Genomic DNA, 19,671 nt, shown 5'->3' on the forward strand with positions numbered 1-19,671 from the left:
TATATTTTGGCTAAAAAGTGTTGAATTTTGACACAGAAGCCGAGATCTTTTACACATTGAGTGGAAATTACGTTAGATATATACTAATCAGCAACCAGAGTCGTCTTTTTTCCGACGTCACAAAATGCACAAAACATGCCGTGACGTCAGCTAAACTGTCGCATTATTTTCAGTTATTTCATTACATTTGAAAATGTGGCTGTTACCCCGTTAATAATGATGCAAAATTAATCAAAATACGTCTACACAAACAGGAGAATATGGGAATCTAAGAAATTATGTATCGGATAGGGACATCCAAATCGCTATTACCTGCTTTTTGATGTACATGTAGTACATTGGCATCTTTTCTCACAAATTGTGAAACTACCAAAAGGTATCCTCTCACAATGGGGAACTTTGTACTGGAATAGTTTGAACAATACTTGTATTGAACAAAACATAACGAAAATATACTGTCCGCATCCACAGCAAATTCTCTCCAAGTGATCTGAGTTACATTGACCTAATGTAAACCATTGCGGAGTATTGCCCCCTTATCTTTATAAGTGCATGAACTCTCTGTCGACGTTTGACGTCATAGAAGAAAATCGATTTTTGACATTTATTGCAGGTCATGTTTGATTTTGTGAGTATGACGTTATGCATTAGCACATACATCCATTTCATATACACTTATGTCGTTCCGATATCAAGCTGTATTTTCTTCGCTCACACTTTCCGTAAAGATGCCAAATTTAAAAAAATCGTAGCAGAGGGCTTTTATTGGTGCACGATAAGAAACGGAGAAATTTACTGTTTTTCAACACACACAAAAGTTTTGGACAACTTTTAGCAGTGTCTATTTCTCAAATCCCTGAGGTAGCCGCAGCTATATTTATACCAACGGATAGGAAATTAAATATTCTACATTTCTGTGCAATTTTATGGTCGCACGCAGATCCAGGACCACGCGAGCGCAAACCTCGCACAACGCTCATTTTTCAAACCTTACGGAAATGTGCGCCTGAAAAAAAACTCGGCATCCAGGGGGTTAGGGCGACGTAATAAAACCGGTTTACCGATATTTACCGCTTCAGATATGAAAACGATACGTATTGCTTTACGTTGATCGAAAACCGTCATTTTTGTCATGCATGCTGGAAACTTGCATGCATGCGTAAGACTCTGAAATCTTGAGATATGTGCGTTTTTCACACCGAAAGTCAAGTTCAGTTCGGTTCGAACTTGTGTTCTTCATTTCTGTTCACGTCTTTTGCATTTTTTGACTCATTAATGGTTTTGTCATGATTAAGACTTGTTATTAAAGCTATAAAATCATAGCGATTTTGCTGTACTTTCTGCTATATGCATTAACTCGATTATAAGTATTTTTTTCTTGAAAAAATACACGTCTTGCAATATATTGAAATACATATCGCAATGTATGCTTTCGTGTCGCAATATATCTCGATATATTAACTCTCTGCATTACCCAACCCTGCTGTCGTCGTCGTAGTAGTAGTAGTAACAGCAGCAGCAGCAGTATTAGTAGTAGTAGTAGTAGCAGCAGCAGCAGCAGCAGCAGTATTAGTAATTAATGATAAAAAAGTACAGTGAATAAACATTACATATGTTTGGACTTTCTTTCAACGAAATGTAATGTAAGGACTGAAGACAGGATACAGCTTTGAAGAGAGAACGATATTTTTCTTTCTCTACTTGTCCAAATATATTTTAATCAACAGATTAATACAGTCCATTTTATGTATAACAAAGAGTATTTATACATAAATTAAATGTTTTGTACTGAGAAAATGCATCCATATACACCTTTTAAAATGTTTTCATTGACATTGCCATTTGATTGTGGTCGGTCCATACGCACTAACATTAAGATTAAACATACAATGGTAACCAAGGACATAATACAGACGTGGTGTCCTATAAATGCTAAAGGACCCTTCTGTAACAACAGAACCACAAAAGATCCGGGTGAGAACTTGTATTCAGCAACCCATGTTCGTCGTAGGAGACGACTAACGGGATCGGATGGTCAGACTGGCTGACTTGGCACATGTCATCGTATCTCAATTGTGCAGATCGATGCTCATGCAGTTGATCATGGGGTTGTCTGGTCCAGAGTCGATGATTTCCATACGGCCGTTATATAGTTGGATTATTGCTGAGTGCGTCGTAAAACAACTAACACACCTCTTGAAATAGACCGTGGTTCGACGCCGGTTGTCACAATGCCATGAATGGTTTGATGGTGTTTTTTCCAACAATCTGTTTCCGTTTATCATTTTCATTTGGGCACACTGAGCAAGTCTTTCAACATATCTTTTTAGGAAATAACCTCCGAAGAGGTTGCTGATGTATAGTTTTAAAGTCATCAAGTGTGAAATAGGTCTTTGCCTGAAGTCTTTAATTTTTGTATACTCCTCGGATATCTAATACAACTATATAATACACCATCCCATATAATCCTGTGCTGTTGTAATATATTTGATAGTCAGTTGATCAGAAAAATGTCAGCGTTAGTGTTGCATTATGTAATGCATATTATATATCCCATATTATATCCAACCGGTCACTTTATCTCCATCCAATGTCCTCAAATATGTAACATAACGAACAACCATGTCATGTATCTATTAGAAGTGTATTCTCCGAAATACTGCCAGTACAATTTGCTTCTTTGACCATATTATATACATATCGGGTATTTATCTATACTATGTACTATTTTGTACTGTAGGTCGAATGGCCTTATATACAAATAAACTATTTATTATTATATATTTTCCCTTGTGTATTAATTATTTCATACAAACCTATGTGATAACTTCAGTAGTGATTCGTGAATCAACAGCTGGTTAAATATGTCGCCCCCGCCATAAAGATTGTGTCTGGGAAACCAATGGAAAAACATAACTCGGATCTCTGTGAAATAACCAATCCATTGAAGTAGGAAGTTACAAAGAAGGAAGTAACAGACCAAAATAACAAATATATGTCCTCAACATGGTTTAATGTTTGCTTAAGTGCCATCTACTTCATGGCAACCAAACCGCTCTGTACTGTTTACACATAATTTGTTGACATGAATAACGTAAGCATGTATATATCTTGACATAAGTTGTAACTTTGAAGAAAACTTTCACTATATCGCACATGCGATCAGGTACAGAATTCGATTTATACAATACATCGATTCAAGCAATGGATGTTATTAAACAACATGGTTAGGTTAATAATCAACATTAATATCATTGAAATAATGCACTTGCGGGTATGTTAGCCACGTGTGTTGTTATATCGAGGCAGGCAACATATATTGGTGGTGGTAGTTACAAATACATATGCACCATGCTGCTTTTAATAGCGCATGTTTTACAATTGAAGTCACGCTCGGTGAAAGGTGAAGGAGTCACGTGATGTATGTCGATATTTCAGAGTTGTAATCCGTATTATCCTATTGTTTAATCAAAGTGACTGTGCAGGAAATTATTAATTTATGTCAAATAATAAGTCGGAGGAATTAACCCAGCTTGGACAGTGAATGGCGAGGACAGGATATTAACCGTTCTCTAATATCCCGCGCCGGGTCTAAGCTGCTTTTACCGTCCACAGATAGGTTGACTCTCTGATTGGAGTACACACAAATCACCGCCGTAGTCGTCGTGCAACTCGGTAAAGGTAAGTCGTCACCGATGCACTCAATTCTTGTTTCGTGCTATAGGTTGTATATTAATGATTCTAAATCTTATAAAAAACACACACTGTATACATTACCGGACCAGACTCTTTCTTTTTGTTTTCTTAATGACCGGGGATGCAGTTTGCACAATTACTAGTATATATTAGGAGTGCAGCGAGCTCTATACCGCATTATTTGCCAGAGAAACAAGTTCATGTGCAGTTTCAGCATGTATCTGCGTTGTGTCACTATGCACAGAGATTACATTTCGGTCAGGCATATTTTGTAAATATCCATACACCACAACGGTGTATCACAACACTCCTGTTATCAACCATCTATTTCAGTCAGTGGGGCCATGCTTGGCTTCAAAACAGGCCCGTGGGCTCTTGCCCAGGGGGTTAAGTTGCGAGTTGTCTGTATGGGGTGTTGACTTTGTTGAGAGATATCGGGTATTAAGAAGCAATAAGCAGTGTTTGCAAAGGCAGATCATATGTCATGTGTTTTTACCGGGTAAAGGCTTGTGTATTTGCTGACTGGATCTATTTCTATCACTTTATATAAAGTACGTGATCCATACTAATCAATACCGACTTGACACAGTGCACTGAGTGTTACGTAACTGACGGAAAGCATTAGCAGCATGTCATGAGGTTCCTCAACCATTGTGTAGATACTGCGTAACGTGTGTGACAGCCTTACTACATCGCCATATATACCCTGTATAAGGTGTGTGACAGCCTTACTATATCGCCATATATACCCTGTATAACGTGTGTGACAGCCTTACTATATCGCCATATATACCCTGTATAACGTGTGTGACAACCTTACTATATCGCCATATATACCCTGTATAACGTGTGTGATAGCCTTACTATATCGCCATATATACCCTGTATAACGTGTGTGATAGCCTTACTATATCGCCATATATACCCTGTATAACGTGTGTGACAGCCTTACTATATCGCCATATATACCCTGTATAACGTGTGTGACAGCCTTACTATATCGCCATATATACCCTGTATAACGTGTGTGACAGCCTTACTATATCGCCATATATACCCTGTATAACGTGTGTGATAGCCTTACTATATCGCCATATATACCCTGTATAACGTGTGTGACAGCCTTACTATATCGCCATATATACCCTGTATAACGTGTGTGATAGCCTTACTATATCGCCATATATACCCTGTATAACGTGTGTGACAGCCTTACTATATCGCCATATATACCCTGTATAACGTGTGTGATAGCCTTACTATATCGCCATATATACCCTGTATAACGTGTGTGATAGCCTTACTATATCGCCATATATACCCTGTATAACGTGTGTGACAGCCTTACTATATCGCCATATATACCCTGTATAACGTGTGTGATAACCTTACTATATCGCCATATATACCCTGTATAACGTGTGTGACAGCCTTACTATATCGCCATATATACCCTGTATAACGTGTGTGACAGCCTTACTATATCGCCATATATACCCTGTATAACGTGTGTGATAGCCTTACTATATCGCCATATATACCCTGTATAACGTGTGTGATAGCCTTACTATATCGCCATATATACCCTGTATTACGTGTGTGATAGCCTTACTATATCGCCATATATACCCTGTATAACGTGTGTGACAGCCTTACTATATCGCCATATATACCCTGTATAACGTGTGTGATAGCCTTACTATATCGCCATATATACCCTGTATAACGTGTGTGATAGCCTTACTATATCGCCATATATACCCTGTATAACGTGTGTGATAGCCTTACTATATCACTATATATACCCCGTATAACGCGCGTGACAGCCTTACTATATCGCCATATATACCCTGTATAACGTGTGTGATAGCCTTACTATATCGCCATATATACCCTGTATAACGTGTGTGATAGCCTTACTATATCACTATCTGTTCTCCGTATAACGTGTGTGATAGCCTTACTATATCATTATCTGTACTCCGTATAACGTGTGTGACAATCTTACTATATCACTATCTGTACTCCGTATAACGTGTGTGATAGCCTTACTATATCACTATATATACCCCATATATTGTGTGACAATCTTACTGTATCATCATGTATATGATTGTATTCCCCGTATAACGTGTGTGACAGTCTTACTATATCACTTGTTATTTACTTCCACTGATATCGACAGTATCAACAACAAATAAAATACTTCCATTGGTCAGCTGATGGTATTGATGCCCTGACTATACACCTAACGAGACAAAGCGTACGGGCGGGACATTGGTCAAGGTCCCTCCAGCTTGCTAAAAAAGATCGTCTTGAATATACAAACATCGTTATCTTCATCAACCAGTATATATCTGAAACCTGCACCATTTCGTATGTTTCTTCCAAAGCGACGCGAACCCAAAACTAGCTCACCTAATACGAGAAATTTACAGAAAAAAATAAACATTGTTTCCCTTGGAATAGGACACGTTTGACAAAGTAACCAAAGATTTTACGAGAGCATCTCAGACGTGCCTCTCCCTTTTAACTGTGTCCATCCCTCCAACTGTCAGATAGCCTGTCACAAACACATGTAAAATAGAAACATATAACAAAGGGGTGTTGGTAACAAATTTGAAAACTGTTGGTTGGTCCGCTTTTTTGGCACGATGCCAGACAAATTAATACATTGCGTCCGGCCAATCCTCAATTTACATGAGTGAGGAAAATCATATGAAACAAGAAACCCATACAATGGAGAAAATACATTTGATAAAACATATTCTGTTAAACACTTATTAAAACTAACATATCTTGTTTACATTTAAAATTCCCTGGTACCTGTAAATCATCCTTCATTCTATGTAGCACTTCTTAATATTTATGCATCAAGAATACACAGGTAACTGCAATGTTAATTCGAATTCAGTTTCAGATTTACGAGGTACGTACAAAAGTTACAACTCGTGTAGAAGGTATTTCTAGGAGTCGTATCTAGGTCTTGTGTTACAGTAGGTCTTCTTGCCCATAAATATGACTCGTTGACTATCTTTAAAGACTGCGTAGTCGCCGTTACATAAAGGTATCCTGCTAATCTTTGATACGGCCCCCGTCACATCTTCCTGGTCACGATGAGGCAATATAGTTGATACCACCATGGCACAATCAGGTGATAAAGACAAGTGTACATTTACATTGATTCAATAACTGCAGCCTCAAGGCGCCGATGTAGTTTATCCAAATGTCATCAGACCACTGCTATGTCATCTTGGGTCCCGGAGTTGGTTATATATTGCGATGATGACTGCCGGGGGTTCGCTGTTATATCAGTGCTCTTTTTTCTCAAATTCACACCCCTTGATGATCTCTGCTAACTGTGTATAATCGCGCCCAGTGGCCAAGTCAGCCAATCACAGAGTCGTGTGTGCTTCCATCTGTATGTACCTCGTTATCAGTTCATCTGTAATAATTCACTGTTCTAAAAATATCGACCTCTTTAGATTTGTTTACCAAAATTGTCGTCTGACTGTGTGTCTGCGCGCTTCAGTTGTTATCCATTCGGTTATATTTTATTAACTCTCTGTCTATTTACTTCTCTCCGTTCTCTATTTATTTACACCTCGCTCTGTCGATCAGGGTAGCCTAATGGTTAAAGAGTCTGCTCAAAGACTCCGCATCGGTTCTCTGCAAGGGTACAAAGTGTGATTTCAGGTGCGTTGTAAACCATGCACACTGACTCTATCAACGTCTTCATGCTATGCAGTGTCTTCGCTAGCTATCGCTCAAACCGTTGTTAAGTCAAACAGGATTTGAGATCTCGGAAATGAACCACAAATACCACTACATTCCGCAGGTCGTTTCTGAGTGTATATATAGCAGATCCAAACGCCTGATACCAATTCTTCGCCATGCTGATCGAGGTGTGGCTGACTCCAAGGACACTTACAACAACATAATGTCTTAACCCTGTTTACAAGCATGCCTGTGAATGTGCCTGATTACCCCGTGTTTGGAGGAGCATACGTTCATTCTGATTGGTCGTCAGTAACACACGTTCGTCGTAAGAGACGACGAATGGTATCGGCTTGTCAGGCTCGCAGACTAAAATGGTTGACACATGTCATCGTATCCTAGTAGGTCGGAAATTGATGCTCATGATGTTGATAGCTGGACTCTCTGGTCCAGACTCGATTATTTACATACCGCCGCTGAAAGTGGGGAGTGAAACTGCAAATGAAATATTAATGTGTGTGCGTGCGTTCGTTCGTTCGTGCGTGCGTGCATGCGTGCATGCGTTCGTTCGTGCGTGCGTGCGTGCGTGCGTGCGTGCTTGCGTCTTCGAATCCCCAGTAGCAGTATACTGTGGTACTATCACAACGATGTGTCACGATGCATTCAGTTTTCAAAAACTGTGTCTCTCTGACCGTACATAATAAAGTTGTGTATATTTTCAGACCTTGGTGGCTTTTGATAGTATTTTTTATATGATTATTTTTTGTTTGATTATCATCAAGATGGGATTCTCAGGAGACAAACTGGTATGCTGAGAAGCACTGCTGTGTTGAGATTGAAGAGACACATTAAATACTTCGAGTTAACTGAGGTTCGCCACAACCGCTAAAGGGTGATTAATAAGGAAAATGCAGTGACGCAACTTCGACCTATCACAGTTTGACACTGTTTGGCTGTATGAACCGACGGGCATGCAATTGAGTGTTTCGCTGCGCGTGCTATTCCAGATTAAAGCCATTTTATAGCCCTTGCCCACTCAGCTTTGAGCACGACTTGTCCGTTGACCTTCCGCTCTACGGTCACAGCGGTATTTTCAATTAATCTGTGAAACGGAGACACAGAACTTAGTTGCGTGTGTCGTCGTTAACTCCTGGTCTGGTGTAAATAATATAACGTCGGTAAATGGGATGTGATGACCAGTGGCATTGCAAGTGGGGGTTGTGGGAACGTCATAGAGATAGGCGTGAAGAGTATGACGCGGAGAAGCAGGGGATGGGCATGTCGAAGGGAAAGGTGATGGTGATGCTGAAGGTGGGGAGGATGGTAATGTGAATGGTGAGTAGTGAGGTGATGTGGATGGCGAGGTGGTCGAGATCTGGGATGAGCATAGAGCTGGGGAATATCATGGTGATGGGCGTGGTGATAGACAAGGTGGTGTGGATGTAGGGATGGTGATGGAGAAGGTGTAGGGTTGTGGATGGGGTTGGAGATGATGGTAGGTGGTGATGGGCACAGTGATGGGGAAGATGTTGGCGAGAGGAATCGTGACAGAGATGTGGGGAAGTGGACGGGGATGGAGAAGATGGTGGGTGGTGATGGACATGACTGGTGGGGAAGATGGTGGGTGGTGATGGACATGACTGATGGGGAAGATAGTGGCTAGGGACATCATAATAGAGATGGTGTAGGGATGTGAACGGAGATGGAGAAGACAGACAGTAGGTGGTGATGGCCACGGTGATGGAGAAGAAGGTGTGGGGTCTGGACTGGAATAGAGAAGATGGTGGATGGTGATGATGGGGAAGGTGGTCTGGAGATGGTGGGTGAAGATGGGCATGATGAATCAATAGGTTCTGCCTACGCCGAAGCTCCGAGTTTGATTTCCCACATGGGTACAATGTTTGAAGCCCATTTCTGGGTCCATAATATTGCTGGTATATTGCCCAAAGTGGTGTAAAACCATACTCACTCACTCACTCTCACACGCACGTACGGATGTATACGCTTTTATTTACCTTGTCTAACTGTGTGTAGGAAATACCCCCTTCCTATTTGCTAAACGTGTTTAAGGTCTCTAGTGAGAGTGTGCGTATGGAATGGGATATCTTAGTTTCTACCCTGGACTAATTAATTGTGTTGAAAACGGCAGGCCCAGCGGGGGAGCGTGTGTTCAACTGTACTTATGCCACACTGTACGAATGTAAGAAGTCAGAAAGAGACACACGCTAAAATTACGGGCATGTGTATCAATGTCATATTTCAGAGAATGGCTTTTCCAGAAATCACGATGTCAGTCTGAAGTTTCAGTCCATGTAGCCTGCAGGGATTATTCACGTTGGACGGAAAACCCGACTGATGGGTGGTAGACTTTGGCCATGTCTTTAAATTGGGTAAAACATTGTCAACGTCTAACGGAAAGGACGTCCCTTCTCGGAACAATACAAATTTCTTAGATATATCCATCACAGCAGCGAGTGTCGTCTGCTGAATGCCGTATGCGGATATGGTAATGAACTCTTAATCTATTGTGATGATACTGAATGATATTAGTCTAACGAGATAGCGAATGGTCTAGAATGGCTCGACGGAACGTTTTTTTTTTAATTTAGATTTTGTTTCTGAGTTTATGTGACAGACAAAACCAGCCACTAAGGGTAGTGCCTGACCCAGATCTGATGAGAAAAGATTACTGACAATTTCACAAAACAGAAGCAATGTTATTACAAAAAGCTATTGTTGTGCATGATAACTAAATCAGCATGGCTCTCATGATACTTTAACAAAGCAAGGACGCCCACGACTCATTGTTCATGCAATATGCAGATGCGTGGGCTAGCAATCTTGATTATTCAATGTATTTTAAATAATGCGTTAATTTTCTTTCTGATAATCATACTAACAGTGGAAACTGTTGATAGTAAATGTTTTAAAACAAACGCGTGTTTATTGGAGTGTTTAAGGCATTCTCCACCTACATTGTCTTCAGACTGCACAAGTGACACATCACAAATAAGATATACATGAGCGTATGTAATTCAATGCTCATAAATATAAGTGCAAAACAGCGTAAATATCACTCATGTATGTGGATGTTTTTAGTTTTGGCTGGTGGTGGGCCTGTTGCTGGTGGGCGAATTCTAAAGCAGATAAGTTGGATGAGGGTTCCAGTGAAATTATGCGTACTGCTGCTGCTGTTGCTGCTACTGCTGTTGCTTCTGCTGTTACTGTTGTTGCTACTACTATTACTGCTGCTACTACTACCGTTACTACTTCTGCGTCTACTACTACTACATGTACATCACCAACTGAGTAAGGCGGTGTCACACAACAAACTACTGCCACTAATGCTATTTCTACTGTCACTAGTACAACTACTGCTGCTACTGCTGTTGCTTCTGCTGTTACTGCTGTTGCTACTACCATTACTGCTGCTGCTGCTACTACTACCGTTACTACTGCAGCGTCTACTACTACATGTACATTACCAACTGAGTAAGGCGGTGTCACACAATAAACTACTGCCACTAATGCTATTTCTACTGTCACTAGTACAACTACTGCTGCTGCTGCTGCTGCTGTTGCTACACCGACATATAGGCGGCGTTAGACAACAAACTACTACTACCGCTGTTACTGCTATCACTGGTGCAGCTATTACTACTACTGCTATTGGTGTTACTACTGCTGCCGGTAGGGCTAAGACCAGTACCTCACCGTCTGCCTAAGGCGGCGTTAGACAACAAACTACTGCTACAGCTTTTAGTGATGTTCCTGCTATCGCTGCTGCTTCTGCAACTGTTTCACTGCTTGAATCCAGGTACCCTGTCAGTGCATTTCAAGATCCCCCCCTCCCCCCACGCAAATCTCCCCCACCCCCCTCACGCAAATCTCTTTTCCACCATGCAACACGCCCCACCCCACCCCAAACCGACTCACTCCAGTTATTTAAATACGAGGGAAAAGACGGCTTTAAAAAATTCGGCAAAATTATACGGATGTGGATTTGAAACCCAGGATCATTCAACGCCACTCGATAATTTCCGTAAAGTTGCAAGAAACCTTTCGACTTGTCACGAGTGTTCACAAATGCATTGGGCTTCCCCAACGTTATTTGAATTCATTCTGCATCACTGGTCCAAACAGCTGTTTAAAGCAAGAAATATTTTTATTAAAATACTTTTCTTTTTATATCCGTGTCACGTTTTCATGTCTTTGATGCATTTGCCATGAAAACGTTGCGCTCCAACCTTTTCTTGCATGCATTTTTTGGCATGTGCCTCATGACTTGATCGCCAACACTGTTCATGTTAGTGAACGCTATATATCTTAGATGTCTCGGGTCAAGGATATCGATGACATTCTTTTCTGCGAGAAATATCACTGAGAATATTCTTTATATGTGTAGAGTGGGTGATGTTTTATCACTTTTCTATTCCCATACATTGCTAACGTCAGAGATTATTTAAAAGGTCGTCGATCAAAGAATAGGTTGCTCGCTTAGAGGACGTTTCTCGCCATGATGTGGGACAAACGTCAAGGACATAGGTTAAAATACAGTTCCATAGCAAGGGAAGCAACGCACACTGGTAATGACACCATACCTTGATCATCGGGCATATTAAGGGATGCATTTTTGTCACTGGAATAGGTGACTTGAATGTCAGTGGACATCCTTGAGGATAGTTAGTTGTCCAAAAACCGTATTCGTTGGCAGCTGGAAATGAATCCGAATCTGCGTAGCCAATGTCAAGGCAATGTAGTAACATGGCGTCTTTCTGTGCATGCGGCAACTGGTCACGGCATGAGATTTTAAAGATCATAGCACCCATGCCTTTTTCTTAGTTGGGACAGTGGGATAGCCGAGTTGTTAAAGCGTTGGCAGGTCACGCCAAAGACTCGGATTCGAACCCCTACATGGATACAACGTGTGGAGCTCATGATTGATACTCCTGCTGTGGTATGGCTGGTATATTGTGATAATCGGTGTAAAACTATACTCACTCCCCATACCTTGCAGCCCTAGTGTCCACACAATGTCAGGGCAAATCCTGCCATGTTATCTTGAGGTCCTTCCTTTTCCCGGGATCGTGAAAGTGTACAGTCATACACCGAAAGAGGAATACCGTCTCAATGGATCCGGAATCCGGCGTCAGCCACGCGTGGTTGGACGTGCTCAATGCAACGTTCACAAGAAAGGGATGCAAATTAATCACGTACATCACATTTAGATTTCTTTGTTCTACATCACTGTTAAACAGAATTTTAGAGATGTATAATTCTGTTTACTGAAATATATATGTCTACTTTGCGTGTGTGTGTGTGTGTGTGTGTGCGAGCGAGCGTGCGTGCGTGTGCGTGCGTATGTGGAATCACCCTAGTGGTCAGTCGATCATATCTAATCCATTCACTGGGCGTTAAACTTTCAAATAAACGAACCGCTGTTGAGAGCCGTACAATTCTAGTGATAACGAGGGGATAACAATTTCTATGACAGGTGTAACTCCAGTGTTAACTGGGGTGTAACTTCAGGGCTGCCACAGGTATACATAGAGACATGACGCAGGTATGCATGGAGGCCCGACGGGGTTATAACTATAGGCCTGACACATCTCTACCTATACACATGACGCAGGTGTAACTATAGGTCTGACACATCTATACCTATAGACATGACGCAGGTGTAACTATAGGTCTGACACATCTATACCTATAGACATGACGCAGGTGTAATTATACGCCTGACACATCTATACCTATAGACATGACGCAGGTGTAACTATAGGTCTGATACATCTATACCTATAGACATGACGCAGGTGTAACTATATGTCTGACACATCTATACCTATAGACATGACACAGGTGTAACTATAGGTCTGACACATCTATACCTATAGACATGACACAGGTGTAACTATAGGTCTGACACATCTATACCTATAGACATGACGCAGGTGTAACTATGGGCTTGGCGGAGGTATAACGACATGTCTGACAGGGCTGTAGCTGGATTGAAACGAAAGAAAGCAGATCTAGGGGTGTAACTATATTAACGTCCATTTTTAACATGATACAATAGTTTGTAATTCCGCGAATCTAACATACTCATTGCCAGTAGTTCAAGTAAAATATACACAGTCTCACATAACGAACTGATCTGTTTTCATCCCTGCTGGAAACGAACCATATGACTGAATGGTCAGTGAACAATGACGCACACCTTGTATTGGAAGCGCCTTGCAATCCTTCACTAGTTGGATTAAACTGTTGACGGTGACTACTGCCCGAACTTGAGCATGTTATTTTGGCACATCTTAAGTCCTTCAAACGTATTATTCAGCTAGATTCAAAATGTGATGCAGGAAAATGTGTAGCAGTGTAAACACTCAACACTTTTGGACAGGTACCTGAGCTTATAATAACGACATATCTCCATACGCTTTTGCGTGAACAAATTGGCACTTTCAAGATGCTACTCATCCGTTTATGTGTTTGATGTGGTCATATGAATAGCGACATGCTCCTCCATTAAAAAATCGAATACAAATATATATCACGATTTCGCAGATATTATCCACAAAAATAGAAACGATAAGTCACGTCTTGGAAAAGGTGGCTGTATCCATGGATACCGAGCTATTTTCTGTGATCTAGACAATTGTAATAATTTCTCTTTCTACTCTGAGCAAAATGGTAGAAACAGAAAACATTAGAAATTGTGAATGGATGTCCATCGCGTCAGTTAAAGAAAATCAATAACTTGAGAGCACATTGTTCGTCAATATAGGCATTAGATTATCGGGTTTGTGTGAATAGAAAATAGGCAGTTATATTGTTAGAACATCCACAGGCACTTAGATATTGTTTTCATCTAAGCTAATCATATCTCCCGTGAATACCGCATAGTAATTATTTTATCAACGACGCCGTTGCTATGGAATCTTACAGGTGAGCGAGGGCCACGCCCACACCTCCCACGCAAGATTGTGATATCCCATCGTGCATTCGGGCAACATGGCGGGGAAGTTTGTGTTCGTCGACTAACTTATGTCAACACATACCGCATACAAATAGAGACTGTCCAAGTTGGATATACACACTTTTTGAGGTAGGGTTATTTGCGGCAAGCGATTTTAATTACTTCAAGGCGTGTAAACAATCGTATTCATACGATCGATCGAAAGGTGTTCGTGGCCGATCGCACGCCGTGTCAGTCAGTGTTCGTGTGCAGATTCTATGCTGCGCTGTGCAAGCTGAGAGACTCTTGTCACTAAATAGCTGATCAACGTTAATCATGTGTCTGTACTCCCCTCGCGACCAGTGACAAATTATAACAATAGTTTCACATTTTTAGCCAGTTGACACACCCCAGTGTTAACAAACAAATGTTGCATTCGGTTTCGGAATGTGTTCTGTTTGGGAGGTGGTTCCCTGTACTGAGCACAGATGTCATTCATCTTTTTGTGTGGTCTGTCGTGTCTATCAGCTAATAGGAATAGAACAGGATAGATGTATGACTGATTATTTGCGAGAAAAAGTTGTTTAAGGGACATGAATATATATAACTTAACCAGTAGATAACATTGTTTATTAGACTGCTGTGAACATGTGCCTTACAGGAAATGCGTCGGTTTTGTGAACTTTGACATACTTGAAATAGGTAACAGGGAAATTCAAACAGTCACGTTAATAACTTAAGTTAACTTGTGTGAAAAATCTGATTGTTGTTATGATTGAAAAAGATTTCATCCCATAACAAGGTTGTTTTTATTATTCTGTGCCTAAGAACAGATAGTTTGTGTATTTTTTATTAATAGAAAGCTTTCCCTAAAGGTAAATCATAACACCTTAAAATATTCATAATAAATAAAACACATTTCAAGCTGGGGGTACAGATGGAACTCATGTAATTATGATTTTATATTCAGTGTTCATGATAGTGTTTGTAAATAATTTGGTTTTTTTTTAATCTTAATAACTTGATTAATAATTCAACATATTCAATATCAGTATTAATTGCTCAGACTCACGTTTGGCAGTATCAGTTTGTATTTTCAAGTTTGGTCCAATTTATTGACAAGGCCGTAGAATGTTGGCATGGAAACCAGAAGGTCTGTGGTTAAATGCCTAGCCTCGTCATACCAGAGACATAAAAGTGTGATACTTGTTATGTACCTATTGCTCTGCATAGCTGCAATGAGAAAGACCACTTGGCTCAGAGTCTGTGTTTTGTGTTACTGTTAGAATGGGTGTGGTGATGTTATTAAACAGTGGCAAGCTGTACAAGTGTTACGGGATGAGCATAATATATGGTACAGAATGGGAGAAATCAGTGTATGACTTAATTTTGAAAATTCACTTTCCAGGAGGGCAAGTTTAGTGAAAAATGTTACACGCCCACACCATTTAAAAACTGGCCCTGCAAAATATCCATATCAAAATGCCCATTGGTCTGAACTGGTTTGTTTTGTTTTCATATGATATTTATATAGTGCACATATCTACGCAACTAGTGCATGCTCAGAGTACTAGTCATTTTCCCCCCTGATTATTTGATGTCAATCTCAACAGCACATCATATTATCAATCTCAACTCACTGAGGAGAGAATCCAACAAACAATATAAATCAACGGAAAACTAAGATTTCTGTCTATATTCCCTAAATGAGGTTGTAGAAGAGACTGCTGTAATGTGCAGCTCACTTCTAGTGCAAAAGATAAGCTTGAAACATAAATATTTGACTTGATCATATTCATGTGCATTAAATAAAGAACAAGTTTTCTGAGATTTTCAGCTCTCCAGTTTGGACAGCTTCAACACTATCGCCTGATTCACAGTCACCTAGCTTTGGCTAGTGGCGGTAGGGGTAGCTTCTTCAAGCACTGCAAGTGATGGCAGCGGATGAGGGTGGGAATGGCATTGAGTAGTCTGTACTGGAATGATTCAAATCATGTTTGCAGTCTACTATGTAGATTTAGTGATCTTGAACATAAGTCAAAATCTCCACATGTGTCATGTATTGATAAAGTTTATCATTATGAAAATGTTTTTTGTTCAGTAAAAAAAATTACATGTAATATTAGCGTAGCATTATGGTCTTAAATACTCATGTTTATGGAAAGAGAAGGTGTTGAAATATTTTATTTCAAAGAATATGTTTAAATTCAATAATTCAACAATCATTTAATAAATGCTTTGTTCTGTGTAGTGTAGAATCTATTGCAAGGGGTCAGAAATTGATTGAATTGTAATATGAAATATAATATATTTAGTATTTTTTCTATGTTTTAACTTTATATGCTATTTCAAAATAAGTATCCCGTTGTTAGGGGTTTCCGATGATGTAAGACAAGAACATAATTTTTATCTTAATTATCATTTTAAGTTTTGATTTTGCTAACCTTGAGTGATAAAGATATATTCATAAAAAATATCATGTGTTTCCTACAAAAATAGTGTTGATGACATTGTATCAGTGAAACTGTAGCCGCTTTCCACATCCGGGTATTTTGTATGTGTTTTCAACAATGAGCCATGCATTCACCTCTGCACGGTGAGAGACTGTTTTGATCACGTGGCTTCCTGTTTAATACATGACCTATCAACAGCAGACTGATCTTGCCGAAATTTCCCTCGCTAGTTTTTATTTAGACAGGCAATTGATGTTGCATCTAAAGTGGTATTAATGATCTTGGGAAATAATAGTGATGTTTATGTGCTCTTTACATAACTTAACTTCTGGATTTCAATTGTCAATGAAACGTCTCATGACAGGAACTGGGCATCTGCCCTACTGATGAAACAGTTTGCGCACTCCGACATGACAGGAACTGGGCATCTGCACTACTGATGAAACAGTTTGCACACTCCGATCCCCAAAATAGCACTAGCAATGCAATTGTCGAAATCACCTGAGCGTCAAATTCAACTCGCTTTGGGATATTTTTCTCTTCTTTCATAATACTATGTTAGATCCTGGGCAATATGTATAGCAATGCAAACATGAAATGATAATTAATCCTCAACCTATTGTGAGCAGTATATTGCATATTTCATCCAAATAAGTTGTACAAAATATATATTTTTTTTAGATATATTTCTGTGATATCTTGTTGAGGACAACCGATGCTTATGATGTTAATCATGAGGACTGTCAGGTCCAGTGTGACATATTTAGTGACAGCATCATGTATGCTGAGTTTGGCAAAAGAATGAATTAAATTGGATATGTAAATTACTAAACGTATTTGTTGTTGATTGTGCTTTATGTTTATCTGTTTGGGAATATATTAAAAACGCTACAACTACATTAGATTATCATTTGTATGATGCATTTCAATAATGCTACAGGTCATGTTTTATCTGACCTGTACAAAGATGAACAAACAAAGAATACATAGTCTTGTGGGCTTCATGTATTTATGAATCACACTCAGGTATTTATGAGATATTGTACATAAAACAGTCATTGTCGCCATAAGTCTCTCTGCCAGTGATATTCGTGTGTGTTATTATCCCTCACACAAATGGCAACAATAACTGTTTACTCCACTGATGGTTGTTTACTTGTGTATTTTACCTGTTCAGATTGATAGTTGCCTTACTTGCCTACCTGTGTGTTTTACCTGTATGGCACTAACGACTATCTTAGCACTAAGAGAGCTTCAAAAATCAAGGCCCAGAATGATGGTTGCTTACCTGTGTATTTCACTTGTTAGCAGCTTGATTGTTGCTTATCTCAATACCTGTGATGGTGTTTGACTAGTGTATTTTACCTGTCAAGGTTGATGGTTGCTCACCTGTGTGTTTTACCTATCCAGGTTTATGGTGCTCACCTGTGTGTTTTACCTGCACCGGTGAATGGTTGCTTACTTGTGTATTTTACTTGTCCAGGTTGATGGTTGCTTACCTGAATACCTGTGTGTTTTACCTGTCCAGCTTGATGGATGCTGACCAGTGTATTTTACCTGTCAAGGTTGATGGTCACTTACATGTGTGTTTTTCCTGCCTTGATTGATGGTTGCATATGTGTGTTTTACATGTCCAACTTGATGGTTGCTGAGCATTGTATTTTACCTGTCCAGGTTGATGGTTGCTCACCTGTGGATTTTACCTGTCCAGGTGAGTTGCACACTTGAAAGACCATGGCCCAAAAGTAGTCTGATGGCAGAGAAAGCTTGGGTTCTCTTGTATTCCTCTTGTTTCTTGACCTTCATGTTTTAATGGTCATGTTTGGGAGATAGGGCACTGATTCAAAGATTGAGATATGCTCATATAATTGATGTATGTCTTGCGCTGTCACTCAACAATGATAGCCTCGTCCTCCTGCTAGCTGAGCCACATTCAGATATGACAGAAAGTAATCCAGGTATTCTGAAGGTGAGATTTAGCTCCATCTGTGGCATATGTCAGTGATATTCCCAAATTGAATCAAATCCTTCCTAATTTATGTTTTAGTCATAACTAAAAGTATGTTCTTCTCAAGACTAACTACTAACATGGCCAATAGACAGAATAAAAAGGAAGATGCTTTAACAGTTTGTTGAACAGAATTTAATGCAGTGTAGGAAATACAATGGACAAATAGTGTTGAATTTAATGAGGAAACAATTTGTCAATAATCTCAATATTGAGCTACTTTATTTCTTAATGAATTACGAATTCTTGCAAGGTATTTGCTCTATAGACATGAGTCATGATCCTCCTCGGTCTTAATGACAAATCAGACATGACATCATTCAGTGATATGTCAATGGTGCACCAATTTGTAAAGCTGGCTGTGCTCTGAATGCCCATCCTTGTATTGAATCATGATGTAATTCTGTACTGAAATATTTACAAAGATTTATCGTAATCCAATCAGATATACCTTATCTTGCCATGTCTTAAGTTAGATCTTCGTAATAGCATTAGAGGGGTTTGATGGTAGGTGTATTCACTATGCACCTGGAAGAAAATATTTAAAATTCTGAAGATTAAGAACATTCTGACCATATATACCTTATATCATTGTGTCTAAGGTATGTTTTGTAAGAGGGGTTTGATGGTAGGTGTATTCACTATGCACCTGGAAGAAAAGATTGAAAATTATGAAGATTAATAACATTCTGACCATATATACCTTATATCATTGTGTCTAAGGTATGTTTTGTAAGAGGGCTTTGATGGTAGGGGTATTCACTATGCACCTGGAAGAAAATATTGAAAATTATGAAGATTAATAACATTCTGACCATATATACCTTATATCATTGTGT

General features: G+C 39.6%; 2 protein-coding genes across 2 annotated transcripts in view; one reads left to right on the forward strand and one right to left on the reverse strand.

Annotated features, from left to right (window-relative positions):
* Positions 1 to 8,815: 8,815 nt before the first annotated feature.
* Positions 8,816 to 9,250, reverse strand: LOC137287960 (uncharacterized). The gene has a single exon (XM_067820325.1). It carries the CDS (start codon positions 9,248 to 9,250, stop codon positions 8,816 to 8,818), a length of 435 nt encoding a protein of 144 aa, XP_067676426.1.
* Positions 9,251 to 14,430: 5,180 nt separating this feature from the next.
* Positions 14,431 to 19,671, forward strand: part of LOC137287555 (diacylglycerol kinase zeta-like) — a 309,083-nt gene continuing 303,842 nt past the window's right edge. The window contains exon 1 of the mRNA XM_067819919.1: positions 14,431 to 14,521. The gene's annotated coding sequence lies outside the window, so the exon portion shown is untranslated. The remainder of the gene's footprint in view (positions 14,522 to 19,671) is intronic.

This window comes from Haliotis asinina, chromosome 6 (assembly GCF_037392515.1).
Source record: "Haliotis asinina isolate JCU_RB_2024 chromosome 6, JCU_Hal_asi_v2, whole genome shotgun sequence".
In the NCBI taxonomy this organism is placed as follows: domain Eukaryota; kingdom Metazoa; phylum Mollusca; class Gastropoda; order Lepetellida; family Haliotidae; genus Haliotis; species Haliotis asinina.

Coding starts and splice junctions, on each gene's coding strand:
- LOC137287960 (XM_067820325.1), bottom strand. CDS start 9,250: ATGCCCATCTTCACCCACCATCTCCAGACCACCTTCCCCATCATCACC.